At 47.6% G+C, this 24,179-nt stretch overlaps 1 protein-coding gene and 1 pseudogene across 4 annotated transcripts; both read right to left on the bottom strand.

The window, feature by feature from the left end:
* Positions 1-1,460: 1,460 nt before the first annotated feature.
* On the bottom strand, positions 1,461-1,676 carry LOC110334454 (annotated as a pseudogene).
* A 3,173-nt stretch (positions 1,677-4,849) lies between these two features.
* Tmbim6 (transmembrane BAX inhibitor motif containing 6) lies at positions 4,850-22,863 on the bottom strand. 4 transcript variants are annotated; one of them, XM_029548157.1, is made up of 11 exons: positions 22,777-22,815; positions 15,993-16,202; positions 13,867-13,952; positions 13,324-13,432; positions 10,615-10,735; positions 9,240-9,288; positions 9,049-9,146; positions 8,605-8,684; positions 8,162-8,262; positions 7,566-7,641; positions 4,850-6,473 (listed from the first exon to the last, which is right to left on the bottom strand). In XM_029548157.1, exons 3-11 carry the CDS (start codon positions 13,920-13,922, stop codon positions 6,450-6,452), a joined length of 714 nt encoding a protein of 237 aa, XP_029404017.1. In that variant the 5' UTR covers positions 13,923-13,952; positions 15,993-16,202; positions 22,777-22,815; the 3' UTR covers positions 4,850-6,449. The 4 variants fall into 4 exon arrangements, with proteins under 4 accessions (XP_029404017.1, XP_029404018.1, XP_029404016.1 ...); XM_029548158.1 differs by having other exon boundaries at positions 13,867-13,949; XM_029548156.1 differs by lacking the exon at positions 15,993-16,202 and having other exon boundaries at positions 13,867-13,949; positions 22,777-22,863.
* Positions 22,864-24,179: the final 1,316 nt, after the last annotated feature.

Here is a 24,179-nt window from a genome sequence, read left to right as displayed (position 1 = left end):
TTTCGCTCCACTTGAGAAATGTTGTCAGTAGATGGTGCATGGGAGGCAGCTTCACGGTTTGCGGGGCTGCACTGCCCCCGTGTGGCTATAAGAAATACAGGGAGTCCTCCACCTCTGACAGCTTCAGTAAGCTTTGGGTGAAGCCAGAGAATGTGAATATCCATCCTTGCCAGTTCTCCCCATCAGCCTTGCATCCCGGGAGACACATTTCCTACCGCCAGTCTCAACGTAGACGGGCTGTCAAGGCAGCTGAACTACTCTGAGCAAATTCTTGTGAAGTCAGGACATCTGCGGATGACCTGCCCATATCTGTCCGTCATCCCTGTTGAGTCTACAACAAACATTCACAGGGCACCCCGTAGGTGGGAAGCACCGGGCAGCCTGTAGGTGGACACTGAATGTGAATGGCGTTGTGGACCAGCATGTGGGGGGCAAGAGGCTCAGAGTGGTGAGATTCTGTCCCTCTGCTTTCCCCTACTAAGTGCCTTCAATTTCTGGAAACCATAAGACAGAAATGCCTTCAGATACATCAGAGTTATTGCGTATGACATGGTTAATTTCCACACTGACGTTGTGCAGCTTGTTTATTCTGTCAACAATGGAAGAGTAACTGAATTGTTCCCAGTTTGGGGCTAATTAGAACTAAAACTGGAGCTGTGTTCACTAGGCAGAACTCCTGCCCCAAATGCACAAAGCCTGACCTGGGCTCAGGTTCCAACCCTGCATAAAACGAGATGAGGTGGTAAGTGCCTGTAATTCCAGAACTGGCCAGAAGGGGGAAGGAAGATCAGAAGTTCAAAGTCATCCTTAGCTACATAGTGAGTTTGAGGCTAGCCTGGTCTATATGAGACTTTGTATAAAAATGAAAATAAGGAGCTGGAGTGGCTGGAAAGATGGCTCTGTGGTTAAGAGCACTGACTGCTCTTCCAGAGGTCCTGAGTTCAATTCCCAGCAATCACATGGTGACTCGCAACCATCTGTGATGGGATCTGATGCTCTCTTCTGAAGTGCAGATAGAGCACTAATATACATGAGAGAGGGAGAGAGAGAGAGAGAGAGAGAGAGAGAGAGAGAGAGAGAGAGAGAGAGAGNGGAGAGGGAGAGGATGGTGGTGTCAGAAAGGAGCCTGGGACTTCTGGAGCAGAAGGAAATGCTGTTGACTGCTGAGCGTCTCTCCACAGCACACCCATTCCTGCTTTTAACTTGTTACATCCTCTGGATGAAGCAGAACATTAAGAGGTACTGAATGTTCCTGTAAATGGTACTTAAACTTTAGAATGCCCCAGTGATTAAAATTTCTTCTTATTCACAAAACAAAACGACAAACTTTTTTTCTTCTGAGTATCACAAAAGTTTATTTAGCAGAAGGTTTCATATGAAAATGTCCATGACTCAATTCACAATCAGACAGGCCCTTTGGGGAGGAAGGGAGGTGGGCACCTCTGCTGAGCAGCCACTGTTTAGACTCTTTCCAAGGCTTCTAAGGTGGTGATGCTGTTTCCTGTGTGACCACCGTTCCAATGCTATTTTGTTGCCCACGAGTTACCACCCACTCAGCAGTCACAGGAATCATAAGGAAAGCAAAGCTCCTTAACGTACCCTGTACATGTCTGCCACCTTCGATGATAACTTCTGGTCCATAAACTTCTACTTTCAGGAGGGTGGGCTTTGCTCATGGTGACTCCTCAGAAAACTCCAACAACAAACTTATCCACAGCGTTAACTGCTTCTGTCTGGAGATGCATAATGTTACATTGTTTCTATTAAGATGATACTAGTGCCTGCTACCATCACCTGTCTTCAAACAGGTTCTCAAATTAAGGATACATTAATACAATAATTCCTTCATCCCTCAGTGGGAATATCATCTGAGCTACTCCAAACCTACTGTCATGTTTAAATTGACAGACATACCAAACATGTGGGCACACACACACACACACACACAATAACAAATAAAAATGATCCATGCGCACCATGCTGTGGCCGAGGACATAGTTCTGTTGGTAGAGAGCTCGCCAGGTTCAAACTGCAGCACCAATAAAACGGGATGAGAGGGTGGCAAATGCTTGGGAGGTGCGGGCAGGAGGGTCAGAAGATCAAGGCCACCCTAGGCTATTGAGCAAGTTAGAGCAAGTACATCCAGTTCCAGTTTTTCCAGTGACATCCATTGACACCGGATATGTATATGGTGCACACATACACATACACGCAGGCAAAATATTCCTATACATAAACTAAATGTAAAATGAAGTAAAATAAAACAGGCAGAATGTCATCATCCCGTTGTGAGGATAGAGCGAGAATAAGGTCGTCCTGTCTCAAAAACCCAAAACGAATGAATAAAAACAAAAAATACTTTTCTTTTTAGTTGTTTTTTTTTTCCATTATAATTCTTACTGATCTTTAAATTGTTGCATGTTGTGCGAGCCTCATTTCCCTAGGTTTGCCTTGGAGTCCACTTGTCTTTGATAAAGAGTTCATTATTTAGCCTAAGCTGGCCCCTACCTCTACTGGGGGCGGGAGGGGGGCGTAGAGGGGCTGCTGAGCTTGCTTCGGATGGAGCATCCCAGGCTCATTTCCTGCATCTCTTGTCACAGACTTCTCAGCATCAACGCTGACAGGTCTGATTCACTCCAGCCAGAACACAGGAAGTCCGGGAAACACAGCCTGCCAGTCCTCAGGGTAGAAATTCAAGCCTAACTTTTTTCTGGCTTTGGATCCCTCAGTTGCCTGCAGGAAAGTCTACTCTTTAGTGCCTCCCACTGGAGTCCTTGGTAAGCGATGGCCTACTTACTAATTATAACCCTAATTCCCATTTCCAGCTGTTCTAAAGCCCGCAAAACCTGTGCTTGCCAGGCTGAGTTGGGTGTGCGCATGCGCCTTGCTCATGTCATTTTCCTAGCTGCAGCCTACGTTCCACCGCCTTCCTTATCTCTTCACTCTGTCTCACGTTGACTCAACCTTCAGGATTCAGCCTTAACTCATCTCCAAAGAGCATCCCAGACCCAGTGTGACTGTCTCCCACTGCTATCTCAACCCCAGTGTGTGTGTGCGCGCGTGCGTGTGTGTCCGGGGACTCCATGTCCACCTCCCAGGAGCTGCCCACACCAATTCTACTTTTCCAAGAGATCTGAAGGCCTGAACTGCAGCCCGCTTGCACTGCAAGCACTGACACACTGAGCCTCCTAAACATGCAATATTTTCATGCAGGTCTCCTGTGCTACTGGACAATGACTGCCCATAATGAATCATCTTACTAGATCTCCACACTGGGAGAATAGACACCCCTAGCCCCAACACTGTATTAGGATCGTCTTTCCAGAGCAGAAGCCTCTGTCGCCGCAGCCTGGCTTCCTCCCTCTGGCTCTGGCTGGACAACGCTCCCATTTATCCTCCCCAGGCGAATGTTACTGAGGCACGGTGAAAACGGTGTTTGCTCTGGCAGCTCATACTGGTTACAGAGATCTAGGGTGAAGAGATTTTGCTGAAATTGGTGTACCTTTCCCTCTCACTCAAAGGGCAACATTAATCCCAGGGCAGAAAGGACAACAGTGCTCCGGAACTCTCTTCAGCATTGCCTGCACACACCAAGACCAGGGACCCTGGCATCAGTGTGTCACCTGGTATGCCACTGGAAGTTAATGGCCGCTTTAGTAAATTCACTGGCCTTCCCTGGTTACTAAGACTACATAAAGCAGAGTGGTGAGATGCTCACCGGGTAAAGGAGACCTACATTAGATCCCTAGGATCCACAGAAAAGTGGAGAAGCTGCTCCAGTCCTCCTCTGACCTCCCCCCCCCCCAGCTTGTGCTGTGGTCCCCACTCCGCACCCACCCCCCAAACTAGCTCACAGTGGTTAAAATGAAGGAAAGGGTGTTTAAAAACAAAATACACTGCCTCACAGGTGCCGTTACAAGTCACTTTGGAGTGCCTGACATTTGTAAACGGTCAAATCCAATGTGCTAGAGAGATGCTTCTGGAGTAGAGGCCCCAAGTTCAATTCCCAGCATCCACCCCATGCAGTTAAAAACTGCTCCAGGGACTTAAACTCTGAAAAGGACTCTCACAGCGCATCACTTTACTGAAGTCAGCTCCAGGAACTCATCCCGTGCCTCCCCCTCACACACACCCACAAGGATACATATGCCTTTCCTCAGCTGAGAAAGGCAGCTCTTAGCTGGGATAGCCTGTGGTGGTTTGAACCTTCTAACACTTGGCCCTTCCTTGGTGGAGCCGTTTGGGAGGTATGGCCATGTTGGAGAGATCTGTCGAGGAGGTAGGCTGTGAGTTATACTCTCAGCATCTTCTGTAAGTCCCCTCCTCCTCCATGGCGTCCTGGTCATGGCGCTTTACCTCAGCACAAAAGTAATGCGGATGGCGATTCACGGGTCCAACTAGCTTACTGTAAGATCCTACAATCTACACTACGGTTAAACCATGGTTGTGTCAGCTGAACGGGGTGAGCAGGGCAGACTGGAGTCATCTCACAAGCGCACTCACTGGTGCTCCTGGGGAGGAGCCTGGCCACTGGAAGTGAACACAAGCACTGGCAGGGTGAGTGACCCCATGCCCACCCCGAGTCCCGAAGCTGGTGCGCATCCTAACTGTAGCAGCCACCACCCCAGACAACCCCAGCAAAGGCCAGGCTGAGCAGAGGGCTCTGGAGGGGGCCGGGGCTGGGCAGAGAGGATCTCAGTGGCATGGTGGGACTGTGGAGCAGGAGGCCTAAGTGAGCGCCTTGCTTTCTCTGTGGAGCACACACTGGGCCCAGTCAGCTCCCACTAGCAACGACAACTGTGCCAATCCTAATCCAGCCTGCCCCTGATTTAACACACTGAGACACCCGCAAAGGTTAAGGAATTTTCTTTATTTTTTACAAATTAAGACTATGTAGATATATTTTTTTAATCAAAAACACAGTTGTCTTCACAGTATGAGTTAGAGAACGCAGCCTGAGCTGGGGCAGAGACCGGGACAGAGTGGAGATGACAAGGACACCTGTGTTAAAAGCCTGTTAGGCATCTTAGTTAAAAGTAGTTTATATCTTTATCATTCTTGGCACTGTTTCTAAAGAAAAACTCCTTTTTCCCAAGCAAAAAAGCACAAGAGGTGGAGTCTGGCTTCAGGAGGTGGAACTCAGTCAGGTCCCAAGGGCTCGCGGTATTGTTTTCCTGGGGAGCTACTGCCATCCCTTAGTAAGCTCAGGCCAGCGGGAGGCACCAGGCAGGCAGGGCGGCAGCATCTCTGCACAGCGTCACTCTGGCTGCACCAGTCCAGTGCAGTCTCATGGGGCAGTGACCCAGTGGTCACTGTGTCAACTGCACTGGCTCTGAGCAAAGAAAGCCAAACCTCCATCCCACTGGGAATGGGCTGCCAGTGGCTTGGTAGCAAGGGCCACAACCACTCCGGGTGCCACCTTTCTGTGCAGACTGTGGTGGCCCACAGTTTGGTCAACAGGCTTCTGCCCAAAAGACCAAAAATTTCTGGAAACTGGTCAACAAACCCAATAAGTGAAGTGCATCTGTGAGCGACTGCTACCTCACAGCTCTGCCGACCTCCCGGATCGTGACCAGGCAGACAGACAAAAATGCACTGAAAAGCTTCTGAGAGTCACCAGTCCCACCTCACCGGCCCCGCACGGTCACCAAGAGCTGCAGTCCTTACTCAGTACGATTAGCCCTGAGCCTCAGCCGGTCTCCTTTCCTAGCCTCTCCCCAAGACTTTAACCACAGCCACCTAGTGAAGGCCCATCAGTAACAAAGGTTGAAAATTTTAAGAACCAACAAAGAAAAACACAATAGGGAACCTTGGAATTGTTGTCTCCACCTTGCCACACACACTCAGAGCGAGCGCTTCCCATACTCAAGCCTCTCACCCCACAGATGGAAAGCAGGTGGTTCCCTGAGGGCTGCTCAGGAGTGGGAGAGAGCACCCACAAATCTACATCTCATCATGGCAAGGCAGAAAGGTGTGTGCCAGACTCCACTAGGCAGCAAAGGAAGGAAGCATCCACAGAGTCCACTCAGCAGCAGCAGGCCTGGCACAGGCCTCGGGGCAGGCAAACCCCTCGCTGCCCAGTCTCACTGTACCTGTGAGAACTGAGCCACAGGGCCAGAGAGGGTCCAGTCAGTAGCAGGGGTCCGTCTGCGGCGGCTCAGCACTTTTCCACTCTAACTTCTTCTGGTGCATGGCTGCCTGAGCAGAGCAAGTGGCTGTGATGGGCTGACAGAAAAGGGGCGGGGAAGAACCCAGGACACGAAGCCAAACTCCAAACTATATTCACTAATCAGTTTTTTGATCAAAAAATTTCAAAATAGAGAAAACCACAAAGTACAAAAGCTTTCCTGATGCTTTTCATTCATAGAACACAACACCTGTGATGTGTGCAAAGAAACAGGGTGGGGAAGGGAGAGAAGGTGAGCTGGGGAAGGCTGATGGCCGGTAGGTCACTTCTTTTCTTTCTTCTTGTCCTACAAATGAAGAAATTAGCTCGGTAGTTTGCTTCTGACATACAAACCCATATGCGTGAGCGTCAGCCAAGGGTGCGGAGAGACGAGCCCTCAGCATGAAGGAGCCCTTCCAACCCTCTCGGCGTGTGTCCAGAACAGGACACCAGGGGCAGCAGCTGAGAGAGCCAACCACACAGCTTCCCTGGGCCCAGCCCACACAGAACCAGCAAGCTCATCACCTCCATGCGTTCACTGCCTGGTATTCCTAAATTAGATTTATAAATGAAAGCTCAAAGGTTCCTCTACTGTTGGACTGTCGTGACTATTAAACTAGTTTTGGGGAAAAGAATTAAGATCAACAAAAATAAGATTAAGAACTAAGATGGGGCTGGAGAGGTAAGCAGCGGTTAGAAGTACTGGCTGCCTGGCAGAACTAGGTTTCATTGCCGGCACCCACACTGCAGCTTCCAATTCTAACTCCAGTTCCAGGGAGTCCAGTGCACGCAGTAGACATGTATAATACATGCAGGCACTCATGCATGTTCACAAAAAAAAAAAAAAAAAAAAAAAGTCTTTAAAAACTCAGGGCAGTGGTTTATACCTTTAAATCCCAGCACTCGGGAGGCAGAGGCAGGCAGATCTCAGAGTTTGAGACCAGCCTGGTCTACAAAGCGAGTTCCAGGTCAGCCAGGGCTACACAGAGAAACCTTGTCCAAAAACAAACCGAACAAAAATATTTTTTAAAAAATTGAAAGAAATTAACAAATGGATAAACGGATCCACTTCTGACATTCACGAAACAACAGCTGCCACTACAGTTCTCTGTAACACCCTTTTCTGAGTCCTGACAACCTCTGTACCCTTCAATCCCTCCTAAGGAGCTGCGCTGCTTTCACACCACAGCTACCTGCCACTGAAACTCACCTCGGGATCAGGTTAAGATTTAAGGAGGGTCTTTTCCTCCATTAGCACAGACCTGTGGTGTCCCCCTGCATGAGGGGCCTGCCTCCCATAGATTTCTGTTCTAAGCTGTACCGCCCACTTCTCCAGATTGCCCATCCACACAGAGGTTGGCAGAAGCCCCTCTCCTGCGCAGGCTGCAGGCTGACTCACCTTCTCATTGAAGGCCAGGATCAACATGAGCTTCCTGAAGAGGGTAACGAAGTCTAGGAAGAGGTCAATGCAGTGCCTGAAAGACAGAAGCCACTCACTTCATTCTCCACACCTCCCGCCCTCCTCCAGCAACCTCCGGGGAGCCGCCCAACCTGGGCTCCAACCCACCCGCCCTACCCAACAAACAGCCAGGATCCTTTTCAACTCAGTAAACCCACTACCAACACCCGTGTCCTCTACCTTGTCAGGCATGCCTCTCAGTACCCCGGGAAATAAACTCCTGGCTGCCTGGAGAGGGAGGCTGGGGACACTGTGCCCTGCTGGGGTGGAGCTCAGCGGCAGTCTGCTTGGCCTGCGGGGGTCAGCCCCGCGTGTCCAGAGAGTGCTTGCCCAGCACTGACCATGCCCTGTCTTTAATCCCCAGCACTGCATAAACTGCTGGTGTATCCCTTTAATCCCGGCGCACAGAAGCGGAGGATCAGAAATTCCAGGTCATCCTTAGCTACACAGTGAGTTCACTCACGGTGATGTACGGTTATGGGATGGAGCGTGTGTCTCAACCTGTGCTTGCCAGGCAGAGCGGGTCTCACACTTACCAGATGTAATCCTTATCTCCGTGCTCAGCCTTCTCAATAATGAGCTGAGTATCAAAGAGGACAAAGCCGCACATGACCAGCAGCCCCAGGTACAGGTTTGCCTAACAAAAGCCAAGAGATGAAGTCACACGTGGTAGTTGGTGCAGTGGAAAAACAACCAACTTGCAAATACATCACACACTACCCGGAAGTCCATGAAAACCACACCACTGCTCTCATGCCTTGGGGTCACCAATCTGAAGAGTAAAACCTGTTCTAACTGGCTCCTAGCTGCTAACCACTCGTCTTCTCGCTGAGGCAGAGGCTGTTCTATAAAGGCTCTGAAGTTCTAAAGGGCACTGCCCAAAGTGAGCGTTCTAGAGGGTTCACCTCTTTCAATGTAAGAGTTAGGTAAGCAAAGTGCACGAGGTGAAGGCTGATGCAAAGTTCTCTATAAATCTCACCTGGAACAGCCAAATGGAGCCAAAGAAAAGGTTCCCCAGAGAGGACAGGAGCATGAGACTCATGGCTGACATCAAGATACCTGGAAGACACGGCAAAGGCTGCCATGAGAAAAGCCAAGAAGCAGGGCACAAATAATCACATCAAGGCCATTTCTTTTTTTTCTTTCTTTCTTTTTTTTTTTTTTTTTTTGGTTTTTCAAGACAGGGTTTTCCTGTATAGCCCTGGCTGTCCTGGAACTCACTTGGTAGACCAGGCTGGCCTCGAACTCAGAAATCCGCCTGCCTCTGCCTCCCAAGTGCTGGGATTAAAGGCGTGCGCCACCACGCCTGGTATCAAGGCCATTTCTAACCTCTCCCCAAATGAAGGCTTTTAATTTCACCCAAAAGACCCGAGGTAGAAAACACAGCCGAGTGAGCCTGCAGCCTAACATTTCCAGTCCATACCTCCCAAAAACAGGTAGCTCCGGCGCCGGGCGTACAGGGCACTCAGGCTGAAGCAGGTGAAGATCATGGCTGTGCCCATGAAGGCCGTGGGGAGGATGCTGTGAAGGAAAGGCCGAGAATGGGAGCTACAGTCACATGACCTGCTTTTAGAAGGCACATCACAAAGGTGTACAGACAGACAATACAGTTACCTGGGGTTGACAGCAATGCACAGCTCCAGGGCAGGTCCCAGGCCGACTCCTAGAAGCAAATCCCCAGAACACAGATCCCAGTCAGTTCTGAAGAGCCTCATCCAAAGCCTGGGCACAGGCTCATGCTCATCACAAACACAGCACAGGAGCCCAAACATCGCTTCACTCCACCCTTCCCTCCTTTTAAGGGAATATATAACTAAATTAACTGATATATCTGTCTCTGAGCTCAAAACCATGCACGTCTTCAGGAAGACTAGAAATGAGAAAGGAAAAGGCAAAAATGTCAAATGTATCTTTGAGAACAGAGAACAGGACAAAAGCAGGCAGGGTGGCAGGGCGGCAGCCATGCAGCCCTCACAGCCCGCAGGATCAGCCCCTGGCAGTAAAGGGCAACCAGACCAGCTGTGCAGTACGTCACTTGGCAACAGGAAAGCAGCTGTCCCAGCCAACGCTTCTATGCTGGTTATTTCCTCTTCTGATAACCAACCCCTAAGACCTTAAAGACTAGAGTTCCCTGAACCCTAAGTCTTAATTCCTAAGTTTCTTCCTATCTAAGATTCCCTTAACACCATACAGATTAGACGAGCAGTGAGAGCCTGGTATGAACCAGCGCGCTGCCTTTAAAGTGCTTTACTATATAGCTCCGGACTGCTTTCCTCTCATGAGAATTTTAAAAAAGATGAACTTTTTTCTTTCCTCAGACAGGGATTCTCTGTGTAGCCCTGGTTGTCCTGAAACTTGCTCTGCAGCTCTGGCTAGCCTCGAACTCACAGATATCTGCCTACGTGTGCCACCACACCCAGCAAGAGATAAACTTTTGCCTAGATTCTCTCTTAGTTCATGTCTACCATTTAAAAAGTCATGAACCTCATTCATTTAAGCATCCTTTTTTTTTTTTTTTTTTTGGTTTTCGAGGCAGGGTTTCTCTGTATAGCTCTGGCTGTCCTGGAACTCACTTTGTAGACCAGGCTGTCCTCGAACTCAGAAATCCGCCTGCCTCTGTCTCCCAAGTACTGGGATTAAAGGCATGCGCCACCACGCCCGGTGATCCTTTTTTTAATATATAAAAATAAATCATAGTTGCTAGCTACAAAGTACTAGCTAGAAGCTGCTTAACTGTCTATGCAAGGCGGAGCCACATCAAACAAAGGAAGAGTACACAGCCCAGCAAGCAGCCAGCCAACCTCCAATGCAAGCCTACTACTGGCGAGCACAGAGCAAGGAGTCCGCGATGGGAAACCATAGCAATGGAGTGGAGGTTAGGGAAACTACAGAGAGCTGCCGTGAAGGATTTGTACAAAGACAAAAAAATATGTGCCAGTCAGAGTTAATACTAGCACCTTCTCCTGCCCATGAGACACTGCTCACATACCTGTGAGGAAGGCGAAGCCAGCGAGAAGTCCCAGTCTCTTTTGCTCAGTCTCATGGCTGTGAGGTGTTGCCATCAGCCAAATCATCAAGGCCAGGGAGCCCAGGGCGGAGAGTAGGCCAGCCTGTCGGAGCCGGCCAAAAAATAAAGTAGTTCAAAGACTCACATTTACATGTTTAAACGCTCATCTGACATTGCTAACATCTGCTTCTTCACCCAGGAAAAAAAAAAAGTAGTGTGTTCTCAGAGCGAGGGGTGGGGAAACCAGAAGCCTTGAAGGGGATGGCTAAGACCACAGCTGATGATGCCAAAGGCTCTTTGTGGTCCATCAATTACAGAACTACTCAAACCAAACCAAGGAGTGCTGGACAGACATGCATCTGTCACAAGCAGAAATGACCCCTTTTGTCCACTTAAAGGAAAAGGGGAAACCCGAAGAATCACCTGATGACCTGCGCTATTTGATCCCCAGGGCTCAGCTGTGTGCGCACATCCTCATGGCTGATGGATTATGGAAGACAGGCAGTGGGGGGTGTTCTTGGGGTCCTGCTGCCTCTGTTCTGCGGTGCTGGCATCACACACACACACACACACACACACACACACACACTACTATCTTCTGGGTTTAAAATCGCTCAGCTACTTTTGAATTTCTTACAGTAACATTAGTTTTGTTGACTAAAATAATTTCTTTTAAAAGAAATCCTGCCCACAGGTATTAAGAGGACTCACTGAGGTGATCAGTGGCCCTGAAGGTCTTGCCCTTAGAGGCACAGCTCCCTTCTCACTGCTGAGAACAGTCCTAAGTCCAAGTGGACTGTGCTCCGGGAAACAGGTTTCTACAATGCTCTGGTCACAGTGACAAATGATTAAGGCACAGCCTTGCTGTATGTGTTTCTTTCTAAAGACAATTAGTCGCCATATATTGTTGATTCCCAGAACTGATTAAAACAAACATAGTTTCTCCCCAAAGTCAATCAACCATCATACTAGATAGCACTTCAGCACCAGGTTGTTTTTGGTAAAATCAGCAACAAAAACATAAAACGGGGCAGGTCATGGTGATATACGCCTTTAATCGCAACACTTGGGAGGCAGAAGCAGGCAGGACTTACAGCCAGGACTATATAAGAGGCAGCTTATCTAAGAGTACACACCAGGCTGGTGTGCAGCTCAGTGATAGGAAGCACGGATGAAGCCCTGGGTTCAATTCCCAGCACATGAAAAAGCACAAAGTGGGCACGGAGTCTGTGAAAGGAACGTGTGAGTGAAGCATGTTCTGAGCCACCACTGCCATGCCACTTTACATGTCTGCAAACAGTGCTGAGCAGTGATCCGAGAGTACTCGAACCCTCATGACTTCAAACAACACACAACCAGAAAACAAAGCAACTTAGAGCTTGCTTTGAACTCAAAGAGTCCAAACCTTGCCCTTCTGAGTGCCTAGAACCATTTTCTTATAACCCTTGCAGGAGAGTCCAAGACAGGGGCAGACGCCAACATGAACACACCTCTGGACCTACGCTGAAAACAGCAACTCCACAGCTGGGCTGCTAGCAAACTTCAAACCTCTTGGTTATTCTTTAAAAATAAAAAATGTACCTTCGGGGCTGAAGAGATGGCTTGGTGGTTAAGAGCACTGACTGCTCTTCTAAAGGTCCTGAGTTCAATTCCCAGCAACCAAATGGTGGCTCACAACCATCCGTACAGCTACAGTGTACTCATATATATAAAATAAATAAAATCTTTAAAAAAAAAAAGTACCTTCTACATCTGCTGATCAAACCCAAACTCTTCTGTGAGACAGTGAGTCGTTGAAGGTTTCACCCAGGCATGAAGATAATTAAATGGATCAAATCTATACAAGTCCCAATCTTTTTTTTTTGTTTTTTTTTTGTTTGTTTTTCAAGATAGGGTTTCTGGGGGCTGGTGAGATGGCTCAGTGGGTAAGAGCACCCGATCACTCTTCCGAAGGTCCGGAGTTCAAATCCCAGCAACCACATGGTGGCTCATAACCATCCGTAACAAGATCTGATGCCCTCTTCTGGAGTGTCTGAAGACAGCTACAGTGTACTTACATATAATAAATAAATTTTTAAAAAAAAAAAAAGATAGGGTTTCTGTGTGTAGCCCTGGCTGTCCTGGAACTCATTTCTGTAAATCAGGCTGACCTCGAACTCAGAAATCTGCCTGCCTCTGCCTCCCAAGTCCTGGGACTAAAGGCGTGAGCCACCACTGCCCAGCACAAGTACCAATCTTGCCTCTTCTGACAACTAACTGTATAACTGGTTCCAAGTGCTCCACAGTCACTGAGGCAACAAAGAAAAGGTGGGGCAGCACCGTGCCACAGAGTACCAGCACCCAGTGCAAAGGTGGGCAGCACCATGCCACGGAGTACCAGCACCCAGTGCAAGCTGAGGATGGAGTCTTGTGTATCAGCCGACACCAGCCATATACCTTCAGGGTCAAGTGCCCAGCGGAAGAGACTGCTGTGTTCACTGAGTGACTAGAGGGCAACAGTTACCAATAAACTCAAATGGTTTAATAATGTCCTCAACTACTGGATGGCTGAGTTCTGAAGTCAAACTACTGATAAAGCTATTAAAGAGGGACCTAGAAATAAATAGGCTGCACTATTGGAGTCAGTGCTGTTATACCCAGAGAAAACTCTGAAGGAAGGAAGGAATGAAACAAACAAACAAACAAACTTACCTGGATGAAGTGTGTGACCACATGGACATAGGCCCCTGCCGCCGCCACAAACATACATAGTGCAAAACTGGCATAGACCTTCTTTAGGTGCTGCTGTGTTGAGGGAGTTCTAGGAAAGAGTGTTTATAATACATCATTTTTGCATGGATGTACTCATCTAAGCTCCAATTATTTCTATCTCTCCTTTGCCAGAGGAATAAGTGAAAGCTATATTATGAACAGTTTGAGATACTTTGGGAAGAAATATAATAATAATAATAATAATAATAATAATAATAATAATAATACTTTGGAAAATGAGTTAACAGAATTTTTAAATGCCTGAGAAGAGCCCAAACTCAAAATACATGAGCACCGAGTAACCAAACCAGAGCCAATGACTTGCCAGAGACTACCCAGCATCCCCAGACCCTGACTACTCACGCTCGGCTTCTCTGGAATCTGGACAATTTGTTACGGATGCATATAAAAGAGCTAGGTGCGACCAGAAATGCAAGGGCCACAGCAAGCTTAAAACACTTACAGCAAGCTTAAAACACTTACATGTGGGAAAATTTTAAGAGGGCATCAAAGTTGATCTTCCGATCAAATATATTCATGGCTCCAAAGTCTGTTCAGCACAGCCTCTGCTGGGAATAAAAAAAAGCTCATTTATAGACATGAAGACACTCGAGAGCACAGGCGCCTTTCTTATTTAAAAAAACAAGAAAACAAAAACAGAACAAATCAGTATACAAGTCTTGAAAAACTAAAAGTTCCTCATCACTCTTCAAAAAGACATGAAACGTCTCTCTAAAAGTATTTTACCATCATTTGATTTCTAAAGAACAAATTCATCCTTGAAAAAGACAGTTTATAAGAGAAATTTTCAATTAGCAATCTAGTTAAAGGAACCTACTACCACGAGGGCCTTCTTTTTGTTGTTTCTGGTTTTTAATTCTTTGAGTGTGGAGGTCCACACGAGTGAGAGTGTTGTATGAAATCAGAGGTCAACGTGTGGGAGCGAGTTTTCACCCTCCACAGGCAGCACCGGGTGTCAAGGACTGAACTCAAGGATTGCACAGCTAAGGGCTTCCATAGCCTTGGAACAATTATGCTGTTGCTTCAAGATACTAGAGAACTCACTCAGAAAAGAAACCTTAAAGATTAAGGGCATTTACTTACTTATTTCAGACATGGCCTCACTATAGAGTTCTAACTGGCATAATTTTATTGTTTTATTTTGTTTGTGTGTGTGTGCGTGCGCGCGCGGGCACATGCACATGTGAATACATGGATGGATGGATGCATATATGCATATGTATGTACACACACGAATATATGAGCATGTGAGCACCACATGCACCTAGTGCCCAAGGAGGTCAGACAACTGCAGTCATAGGAGATTATGAGTCACCTAATATGGGTACTGGTAACCAGACAGAGCTTCTGTAAGAGCTGCAAACACTCTTAACACTGAGTCACCTCTCCTGCTCCCTCCAAACCTTTCTGTTTGTTTGTCTAACACAGGATCTTACTAGAGGCTCTGACTAGACTGGATCTTGCTATGTAGTCGAGGCTACCCTTGAACTCAGCTCTGCTTGCCTGCGTCTCCCAAGTGCTGGGATTAAAGGCTTGCCCCACCATGCCTGGCTTCCTTGGAATCTTAAGACTGTAATCATATACATACTCCCTTATATTCTTGTGTGAGTTTGTGTGTGTGTGCTCTCTCAATTGTATGTGTGGGACAGTGGACATGTGCTTGCCACAGCATGCTCGCTGAGATCAGAGGATGATGGCCTTGGGCCTCCCCTCACTTTGAGAGTCATTTTGTTCTCACTTCTGTATGCAACAGGTGTGCTGGCCTGTGAGCTTCTAGGGATTTTATTGTCTCTGCCTTATTGTCTCCCCGTCCATGCTTGGCTTTTACATGGTTCTGAGGACTTAAATGGGAAACATTAGCCACTGAGCCACCTCTTCAGCCCACTTAGAGTTCCTAAATGTTAATATCTACTTTTCCCCTCCTCCATACAGAGCAATATTTAACATAAAGACTTAAAATATGTTTCCTAAGTGGTATGCATGATGCTCTAATATTTAAGTGTGTATATCCTGAAAACTCATCAAAATCAGAAAATGATGATGCAGTGTTATCCCTGAGTACAGACCTTATTCCAGTTTTCCCAACAGTCCCAATGTTAGGCGGCACTTCAGAATCAAAGCAGGGCATCTACCACCCACCCCCTTCCCACCGTGACCCTTGGGGAGGCAAGCATGTGGGCAGTGTTACTGCCTCCCACACCACCCCAGAAGTGTAAAAGCAAAACCCAAAACCCAACCGAGCCACATCCAGGTTGCATCACGCCAATACCAGAAAGCCAGATTAAATGTTGCTCCTCTCTCTCATGCAATCCCAAACAGTCAGATCCAATCAAGAGCTTTTATCTTTTCTAAATATACCCGACTCCAGTTCTTACTAAACACAACACCCACTCTATTCCTAATCTGCCAAAAAGGGGGATGGGGAAAGGGGAAGAACCATTACCCTGCAATCAAAGTTACAATTGTAAAGTCAAGCTCTGAGGAATCGTGGAGCAGCAGAAAGCCGCATTTTTACAGTTCTCTGTCATCACACCAAGGCTCTCTCCCCTCACAGGTTACGGCTGGCCTTCTCATCCCAACCTGCTTACCTTGACTCTTAGTTTCTAAGTAAGAGCAGATCTGGAGAAGCTGCAAAACCCACTCCAGCTGCTGCTCTCCTCTCTGAGTCCCCGGCCTCTGCGCCCTCTTGGTCCAGATGGTGCAACTATTGCAGGCTGTTGCAAGGCCAAGCAGTCTTCCACAACCACGATGAGTTCACTCTCCAGAGAGCACACTTACAGGATGGGACAATCCAGCGACTGGAAAGTGTCCGTAAGGCTTCCATTAACACTGCTAATGACATCCCCAGGGAGAACCTGCAACCTACAGTCAAGTTTCTCAGCTCACACAGTCCAAGTGCTACCTTACATCCTGCTTCCAATTTCAAACACCAGCAGGGGAGGGGACCTAAGATACCCAGGGGATTGTTAGTCAGAAAGGGGCAATACTCATGTAATCAGACCCCTCTGAGGGGAAACTGACAGGGCACAAAGAACTCTTCTTTCCCAGGTGCTCTTTGGCATGTTCCAGAAGGTACCGCCTGCCTCTTTCTGGTGCTTTCAAGGCAGGGGCTGAAGAGGATCAGCAGGTAAGAGCACTGGCTGCTCTTTCCCAGGACCAGGACTAGCACCCACATGTCAGCCTACAGCATCAGCCCAGTTCCAGGGGATGCCATGCCCTCTCCTAACCCCCGAGGTTACAAGGCACACAAAACACTCACATGGTTAAAAAAAAAAAAAAAAAGTAAGACAAAGAGGAGGCCTGTGGGTAAGGATGAGCATTCCAAGCACTCAGTTGTACTTGACTTACTAAGTCACACACACCACCCGTCCTCCTCGGGCATCACTGTGAAATGCAGTCTCATTACACAGCAGCCAAACCTTTCATCCTGAGGGTTTCTCTGTGTTTCCCTAGCTGTCCTAGAACTTGCTTTGTGGACCGGGCTAACCTCAAACTCAGAGATCCACCTGCCTGCCTGTGCCTACTGAGTGCTAGGATTGAAGGCATAACCACCACATCCAGACTACGTCAATATTTAAATGAAATATGTTAACTACAGCAAGTTTAATACTGTTACAGAGGGGCGGGAGGGCAATGAAGGGCTGGGAGATGGCTCACAGGTAAGAGCACTTGCTTTGCAGTCTGAGGACTGGGTCCCACCCCACGTCCCACAGTAAATGAAGAGTGCTGACTCTCATGTTCTCCTCTGGCCTCCACATACATGCTAGGTCATGCACACACCCACAGCCACACACATCATGTACAGACACACAGTAATAAAACTTCTAAACTTTTTAAGTAGTAATGTATATACTTAATATACACATTTTTAAAAAAGATTTATTTATTATTATACATAAGTACACTGTAACTGACTTCAGATGCACCAGAAGAGGGCATCAGATCTCATTATGGGTGGTTGTGAGCCACCATGTGGTTACTGGGATTTGAACTCAGGACCCTTGGAAGAGCAGTCAGTGCTCTTAGCCGCTGAGCCATCTCGCCAGTCCCATGTCATATTTAATTTTTGGAAATGTTAAAATGGGGAAAAGCAGATCTCAGAAGAAGGAATGTGATTTTGCTCCAGAGCTGTTCCAAATTATCAAGAATAAAAATATAATCAGAGACAAAATGCTCCCTAGAGGTTACGTTTGTGTTTTTGAGACAGAGTCACTATGTAGCCCTGGCTGGCCTGGAACTTACAAAAGAAATTCAACTGTGTTTGCCTTCAAGGTGCAAGCTGCCATGCCTGGACTGGGCTGGAGTATAGCTCACTTGCCTAGCACAAGTAAAGCCCTAGGTTCAATGCCAGATACTACAAAAAAAAACAAAAACAAAAAACTACCCCACTGTATGTGGTCCAAACGGCCCCAAAGTTCACTACAGTTCTCTGATATACAACGACGACTATTACAGAAACCAACAACTCAGGCATGGTGGCGCGGCTCTGTAATATCAGCACTTGGGAGACAGAGCCAGGATAAATTTAACTTTGAGGGGTAGCCTGGGCTAGTGAAGCTTAGTCTTTTTTTTTTTTTTTTGGTTTGGTTTTTCGAGACAGGCTTTCTCTGTGTAGCTCTGGCTGTCCTGGAACTCACTCTGTAGAACAGGCTGGCCTCGAACTCAGAAATCCAGCTGCCCCTGCCTCCCGAGTGCTGGGATTAAAGGCGTGCACCACCATGCCCGGCTGTGAAGCTTAGTCGTAAAAAAGAAAATCACTGACATATCTCATCATAAGCTCTAATTTATACAGAAACCTAGAAACAGATCCCTAGTTTTAGAAAAAAAGTCTTGAAGTAGCATGAGATTATCTACACAAAATTAAATGGCAGTGCCTCCTGGGGTCATAGGAAATTTGCTTATACTGCATATATAAGAAAAAGAAATGTTCACATGTTTTAGTTACAATCAATACCCTTTGACTATATGCCTCATTTTATGCTTGTATCTTTTTTTTGGGGGGGGGAGGGTGAAGGGGAGGATTCAAGACACAGGGCTTCTCTGTGTGGCTCTGTGTGTCCTGGAACTAGCTCTGCAGACCAGGCTGGCCTCGAACTCAAGACATCCGCCTGCCTCTGCCTCCCACAACTGTTCAGCTTTATGCTGCTATCTTTAAGGCAGCAGGAACAGAATTAACAGAATCTAGCAAATTCTGTCACGCACATAGTGCTATAGCTTTGCTGAAGTGTCACCAAAACTGTGGTTAACAGGGCCAGCCTCCTGCCAAAGCCACTCCAAATTACACAACAAAAAGCAAGAGCTGGGAGAAACATACCATTAATCCTGGCATTCTGGAAGGCTGACTAGGATAGGAGGTTCAGCAATGCCCTGGATTTCATAGTTGAGACTTATTAAAAACAAAACCACTCCCCAGTCTGAGGGCATGGCTCAGTGACAGGTCACTTGCCTAATGCCATCAAGGCCGGCCCTACATTCAATCACCAGTATTCAAACACACAGAGACACATGAATGCACAACAAAAACTTCCAAGTTTACTGCACAGCGGCACCACAGGAGAGCCAGGTATTTCTGTGACCTCCTCTAGCTTGGGAGATAAGCCTATCCAGTCTTGTTAAATCCCTGGTTTCCGTTACAGGTACCCCTTTTACCCTTGTCCTAAAACAAAAGACTATTATCTAATAATGGCCATGCCTTCCAAATGTGCACATGCACACACAAAACCTGCAGCACTGAAGGACAGGAGCTCATGGCAGAGTGCTTTCAAAGCATGCAAAAGGCCCTGCCCACCACTGAACAAAAACTGTAATTTTATCATGAAGGCTTAGCAATACTTCTCTACAGGAGAAAGTGAGGTTAAATAGATAAGGAAGAAGCATGAGAAAACAAGCTAAAATGTGAAGGAACTTGATCAAACCCACTTCTAGTTACGACTCCCTTTATTTAAATGGCATACCTTTCCTCTAACACATCCACACTGTTCCTCTTGCCCCAGAGGGCTCTAGGTACCGAGACAGCCTGGTTACTAGGTGATAAGCCGCCTTGGTAAAGTTTGTTAAAGTGCATTATTAGCTCGATGCTTTCCTTGCTACCCTAGGAAGTAGTCAGTCAATTTCAAAAAAAATCCAAGGTATCCTGCTTCAACTATGGCTGGGCCTCCATCCTAAGACAGCGGTTCTCAGCCTTCCTCATGCTGTGACCCTTTAACTCAGTTCCTCATGCTGTGGTGACTGCCAGCCACAAAATTATTTTTGTTGCTAATTCGTAACTGTGTTTTTACTACTGTTATGAATTATAATATAAATGTCTGATATATAGGATATCTGTGACCCTGGTGAAAGGGTTGTTCAACGCCAGCTTGAAAGCTGCTGTCCCAAGGAGACCCAAGTCCTAGAACTCTTACTTGAATCAAAAATCCCGGGGTTAAGCTACCACTGGATTCGTTTCTGGAGAGGACTGCCTCAGAATCCAGACAGACAGTGCTGGAGAAATGCCTACAGAGTCTCTCTCTCTATAGCCCTGGCCATTCTAAAACTCCTAGAGCAGGCTGGCCTTGAACTCAGAAATCAGACTGCTTCTGCCTCCAGAGTTGTGTGTGCCAGTTTGTCCAGCTCAAATTGAACCCACTCTGAAACTACTGAATCTCCTTCTCTAAAACCACACCCTGGCTGAAGTGAAGCATAAGGTTTCACTGTCCTAAATACATAATCTTCCATCAGAGGCCAGCAATCCCTTCCCCACTGTTTATCCACACACACACTCCCCCCCCAAAGAACAAGCATAAATCAGGAACAAAAGAGACCTGCAACTTCAAGATTTATTTACATTTATGTGCACTGGTGTTTTCCCTGCATCTGAGCCAGGGGGCCATTTGCCACGGAACTGGAGTTAGGAACAGTTATGAGCTGCCATATGGGAAGGGCACTGGAAGAGCAGCAGTGCTCTTAACCAGGGAGCCAAGCCCCACAAGCTCAAGTCACCCTTCCTCAGCTGGCCCAGTAGATCCTACTCAGATGCAATCCCTTCTCTCTAGTCTTGAATGGTGTATTCAGGAAATGTGTCCTACCATGAAATTTGGTTAGAAAGTCTCTGGGAACAGAAGAGGATGAACCAGAATGCATCTGTGAGCATTCAGATGCCAGAGCCTACAGCCAAGTCACAGGACCAGCACGCAGAAGGGAGAACATGAGTGGCTGGTTCCCCGAGGGAGAGTAATACCCTTGGGTAGTTTATGAAATAAAATGAAACTCTTCAAGTCAGTGCATTATCTCCAATGATAATAAGGATCAACCTGATCCCTTCTGGATGTCCAGGGATAGGGTTCAAGATGGTTGAATTAACAAAACAGAAGGTGGGGAACAGGTAATTCACAGCCTACTATTTAACTAAATGTGTAAAGTGTTTGACTTGCTAGTTTAGATGTTAAATGTATACACCAAAATACAACAACATTAGCTTCACATTAAGTCCAAGAGGAAAGAGTCACGCATTAAAGGTTTTTCTTCTTAAAGGGAGTGTTACAGTGGAAACAGAACCAGATCTGGAGTTTCAAATCCTGACTTTTCTACCACATAGCCGTGAGAAAATAGTTTTACTTAATCTCACTCCCCTCTTCAACTATAACATATGATTAATACCAGTTCTACTGACTCTCCTCAATAAGAAACACATGACGACTTCACTGCAGGGTGCTGACCCGACAGTAATACTGATCTGGCCAACACCACAAAGTTAAAGCAGGGGAGTCAGAACCGAACCAGCTTCAGGTCTCCTGACCGTCCCATTTCACCCACAACAGGAAAACATGCTTTCTATAAGGCAGTTCCCTAACTCCCCAGAACATATGTCAGCTCCTTGCACAATGTATTTTTTAGCATTTCTACCAAGACCATGAACTTTATCTGTAACAAGGAGGAAAAACTGGAAATGCTAAGTATCCGAATTAATGTCTCCCTTTCCTAGTCGTCAGGAAAGCAGGGCTTCATTCAGATCGACAGGGAGAGCAGGACACAGGTACGGAACATGATTTCCCATGAATAATGGAAGAGGAAAAGTGGATCTAAGTTACAGGTTGTGTTTCTCAAGGACTCCAGCCACTCTCTACTAGGGGGAAAAAAACGGAGGGGATCTAAATGTCCACTTGTTCAAGTTAAAGCAGAAAACAAATTAGACAATAAATACACACTAAAGAAAATAAATGTAGCAATTACTGACTTAAGTGTGTTAGCAGAAGGCATGAAAACGTGATTGAGCAATTCAGGGACTTCCTGAGCCATACCTCCCTTTAAGATACCCATACAGCCGCAAGATAAACTACATACAAATATTAATAAATAACTACAAAGTTTGGCATTGACCTTCAGCCTTAAAATTCTTGTCTGTGTTTCAGGCAGTCAGCTCGTCCAAAGTGTTACACATTCACAGGTAGTTTGTGTAACTGGAGAGTCTCAAGTTCAAAGTGGTTTTGTTGTTTGGCCAACACAAGCCTGGTTGGACAGGCAAAGCAACCTGGCCTGGCACCAGACAACTTGTTTTTGTTTGTTGGTGTTTAAAAAAAGAAAAGAAACGAAGGCAGGCAAGCCAAAGCCTACTTATCAGACAGAGGCTTTAAGTCAGTCCAAGGAAAACAGTACCCATCGCCGCCCTTCCGGGGCAGACTCTGGGACTCACCCAGGGTTCAGGACCGAGCAATCAAGGCCACCTCACCTGTCCAGAGGCAACCAATCAGATCAGAGTGGGGCTGCTCCGTGGGGCTGGGGAGCCAGGCCAAGCCCGGGGCTTCTCACCTCAGCCTCTACCGTTGGCTTCTAAGTAACTAAGGAATCTCGAGTGTCATAGAGAAATGTGACATCACCTGGCCCGCCGTGACAGGGCAGTCTGCCTAACCTGGCCTACCTCAAGTCCCCAACCCCGACGGCTCACCCAGGCGAGGCAGAGGAACCCGAGAAGGAGCAGCCTAGCAGCGATCGCAGGGTGGGGCGGGGTGGCCATAACGACACAGCTTTCTCTTTCGTTTACCTCAAAGTCAGGAGTGGGGGGAACCTGTCCCGAGTTTAAGCCCTGATCAAGCCCTGAACTCGGCTGAGGGGAAAGGGGCGCAAGCGAGGGTCGCCAAGAGGCCTGCCTTCGCCACAGACACAGGCCCAACTGCCCGGGAGACCCCGCAGACTCGCCCCCGCCGGCGCTGCTGCGCATGCGCGGCACTAGTGCCTCCGCGTCCCTCCCCGCCCAGCTTTCCTTCGATCTCGACGCAGAACAGGCCGGGTTCCCTAAAGGAGCTGATCCGTCCGAAAACGGAAGTTACTACCCTCTCCCGCGCTTGCTCCCTCCGTATCTCTCACTCCGGGTTTGCCCGATCCTAGTTTCGCACGTACCTTCTCAGCCTACCTCTCCGGAGCTTCCCCGCTCTGCTAAAACCGGATGTGCTCTGAGTCTCCGGGGGGTTGGCGCTGGAAGTCTACCCACACCCGCCCCCTAGGGAAGCCCCGCCCTCAGACCCGCCCAGGCGAGTTCTCACTGGCCCCCGGTTGCACTGCTGCCTGTCCGTTATCTGCACGTTCATAAACAGCAGCCGCTTACGTCAGAGTCATTGGCTAATACCCCTGTCAATCAAGACTGTACCCACCAACCGGCACCTAAGCAATAGGCCTCCGCCTTCTTCCCCCATAGGAAGGATGGACGTCGGGCTGCCGACCCATGGAGTAGGAAAAGTGAAGTGGGGCGTGTCAGACTCAGACTGCTGTCATGTGAGACCACCCATCCATGACACTAAATCGTCCCAAGATGCTGGTTTTAAGCTTCTCATGGGATGGTAAAGAAGGAAAGCGAGGCAGCTCTCCCTGGGATCTGTTTTGTTTTTCGAGACAGGGTTTCTCTGTCCTGGCCTTCCTGGAACTCACTCTGTAGACCAGCCTCTTAAGTACCTGGATTAAAGACATACGCCACTGACACCGGTTTTCTCCAGACCTTTTAACATTGAATATAATGGCGCTTAAGCGCCATTGAGCACCTTTGAAGGTCCAGCCATTCTACAGGGACCCAGGGACCCCAACCTGGAGGGTCTGAGGCCACCTGGTAGCCCAGGAGCCCCAGGCAAACTGGCTACAGAGACCACAACCACCTGCATGGAAGTGAGTGGTTCTCTGTAGTTACCAAAAGCCCTGCAAGTCAGGTGTAACAAGGCCGCAAAGACCTGGTCTTGCAATCCTAACCAGCTCTTTAGAGACCTGGCCAAGGGCGGTCAAAGAGCAGGTGGTTCCCCAGCTCCCCACCTCCCTTAGGGCATGTTCCCTAGTTGGAGCATAACCAGTGCAAGAACTCGTAAGGAGCTGTGAAACTAATTTTAAAAGGGAACAAACAAAACAAAACAAAACAAAACAGGAGCCTTTATTTTATTTTTATTTTTGTGGCCTATGCTTTTAAAAATCGATTTCATGACTCATTAGTACTGTCTGAAATCACAAGTATAGAATGGGTTCCAGCTGGGTCCTGGGTGGTTGAGGGCTGCATGCTGAATTAGGGCCCTGGAGGACTCCAGAGTGAGGCAGCCTGAGGAATGTGAAGAGTAAAGGTGGAGGACCATCTGAGCCTCTCAGTTCTGCTTCCAGCAAAACCCTTAGGACTGACCATGGTCTGGGCCAAGGGAACTTTTACCTACATACTCAGGAGGTAGAGGCAAGCAGATCTCTGGTCTGAGCCCAGTCTACAGAGTGAGTTCCAGAACAGCCAGAAATACCCAGAGAAACCACGGAGAAACAGGGTTGGGCAGACCAGAGAC

Source organism: Mus pahari, chromosome 17, assembly GCF_900095145.1.
Source record: "Mus pahari chromosome 17, PAHARI_EIJ_v1.1, whole genome shotgun sequence".
Lineage (NCBI taxonomy): Eukaryota > Metazoa > Chordata > Mammalia > Rodentia > Muridae > Mus > Mus pahari.
The sequence above is the reverse complement of the archived record's forward strand: the minus strand, read 5'-3'. Positions and strand labels throughout refer to the sequence as shown.

Coding starts and splice junctions, on each gene's coding strand:
- Tmbim6 (XM_029548156.1), bottom strand. CDS start 13,922: ATGAATATATTTGATCGGAAGATCAACTTTGATGCCCTCTTAAAATTT. Junction 9,289..10,614: donor TGGCTTCGCCTTCCTCACAG/GTATGTGAGCAG, acceptor ATTTGCTTCTAG/GAGTCGGCCTGGGACCTGCC. Junction 7,642..8,161: donor GGAGATAAGGATTACATCTG/GTAAGTGTGAGA, acceptor TCTGTCTTTCAG/GCACTGCATTGACCTCTTCC.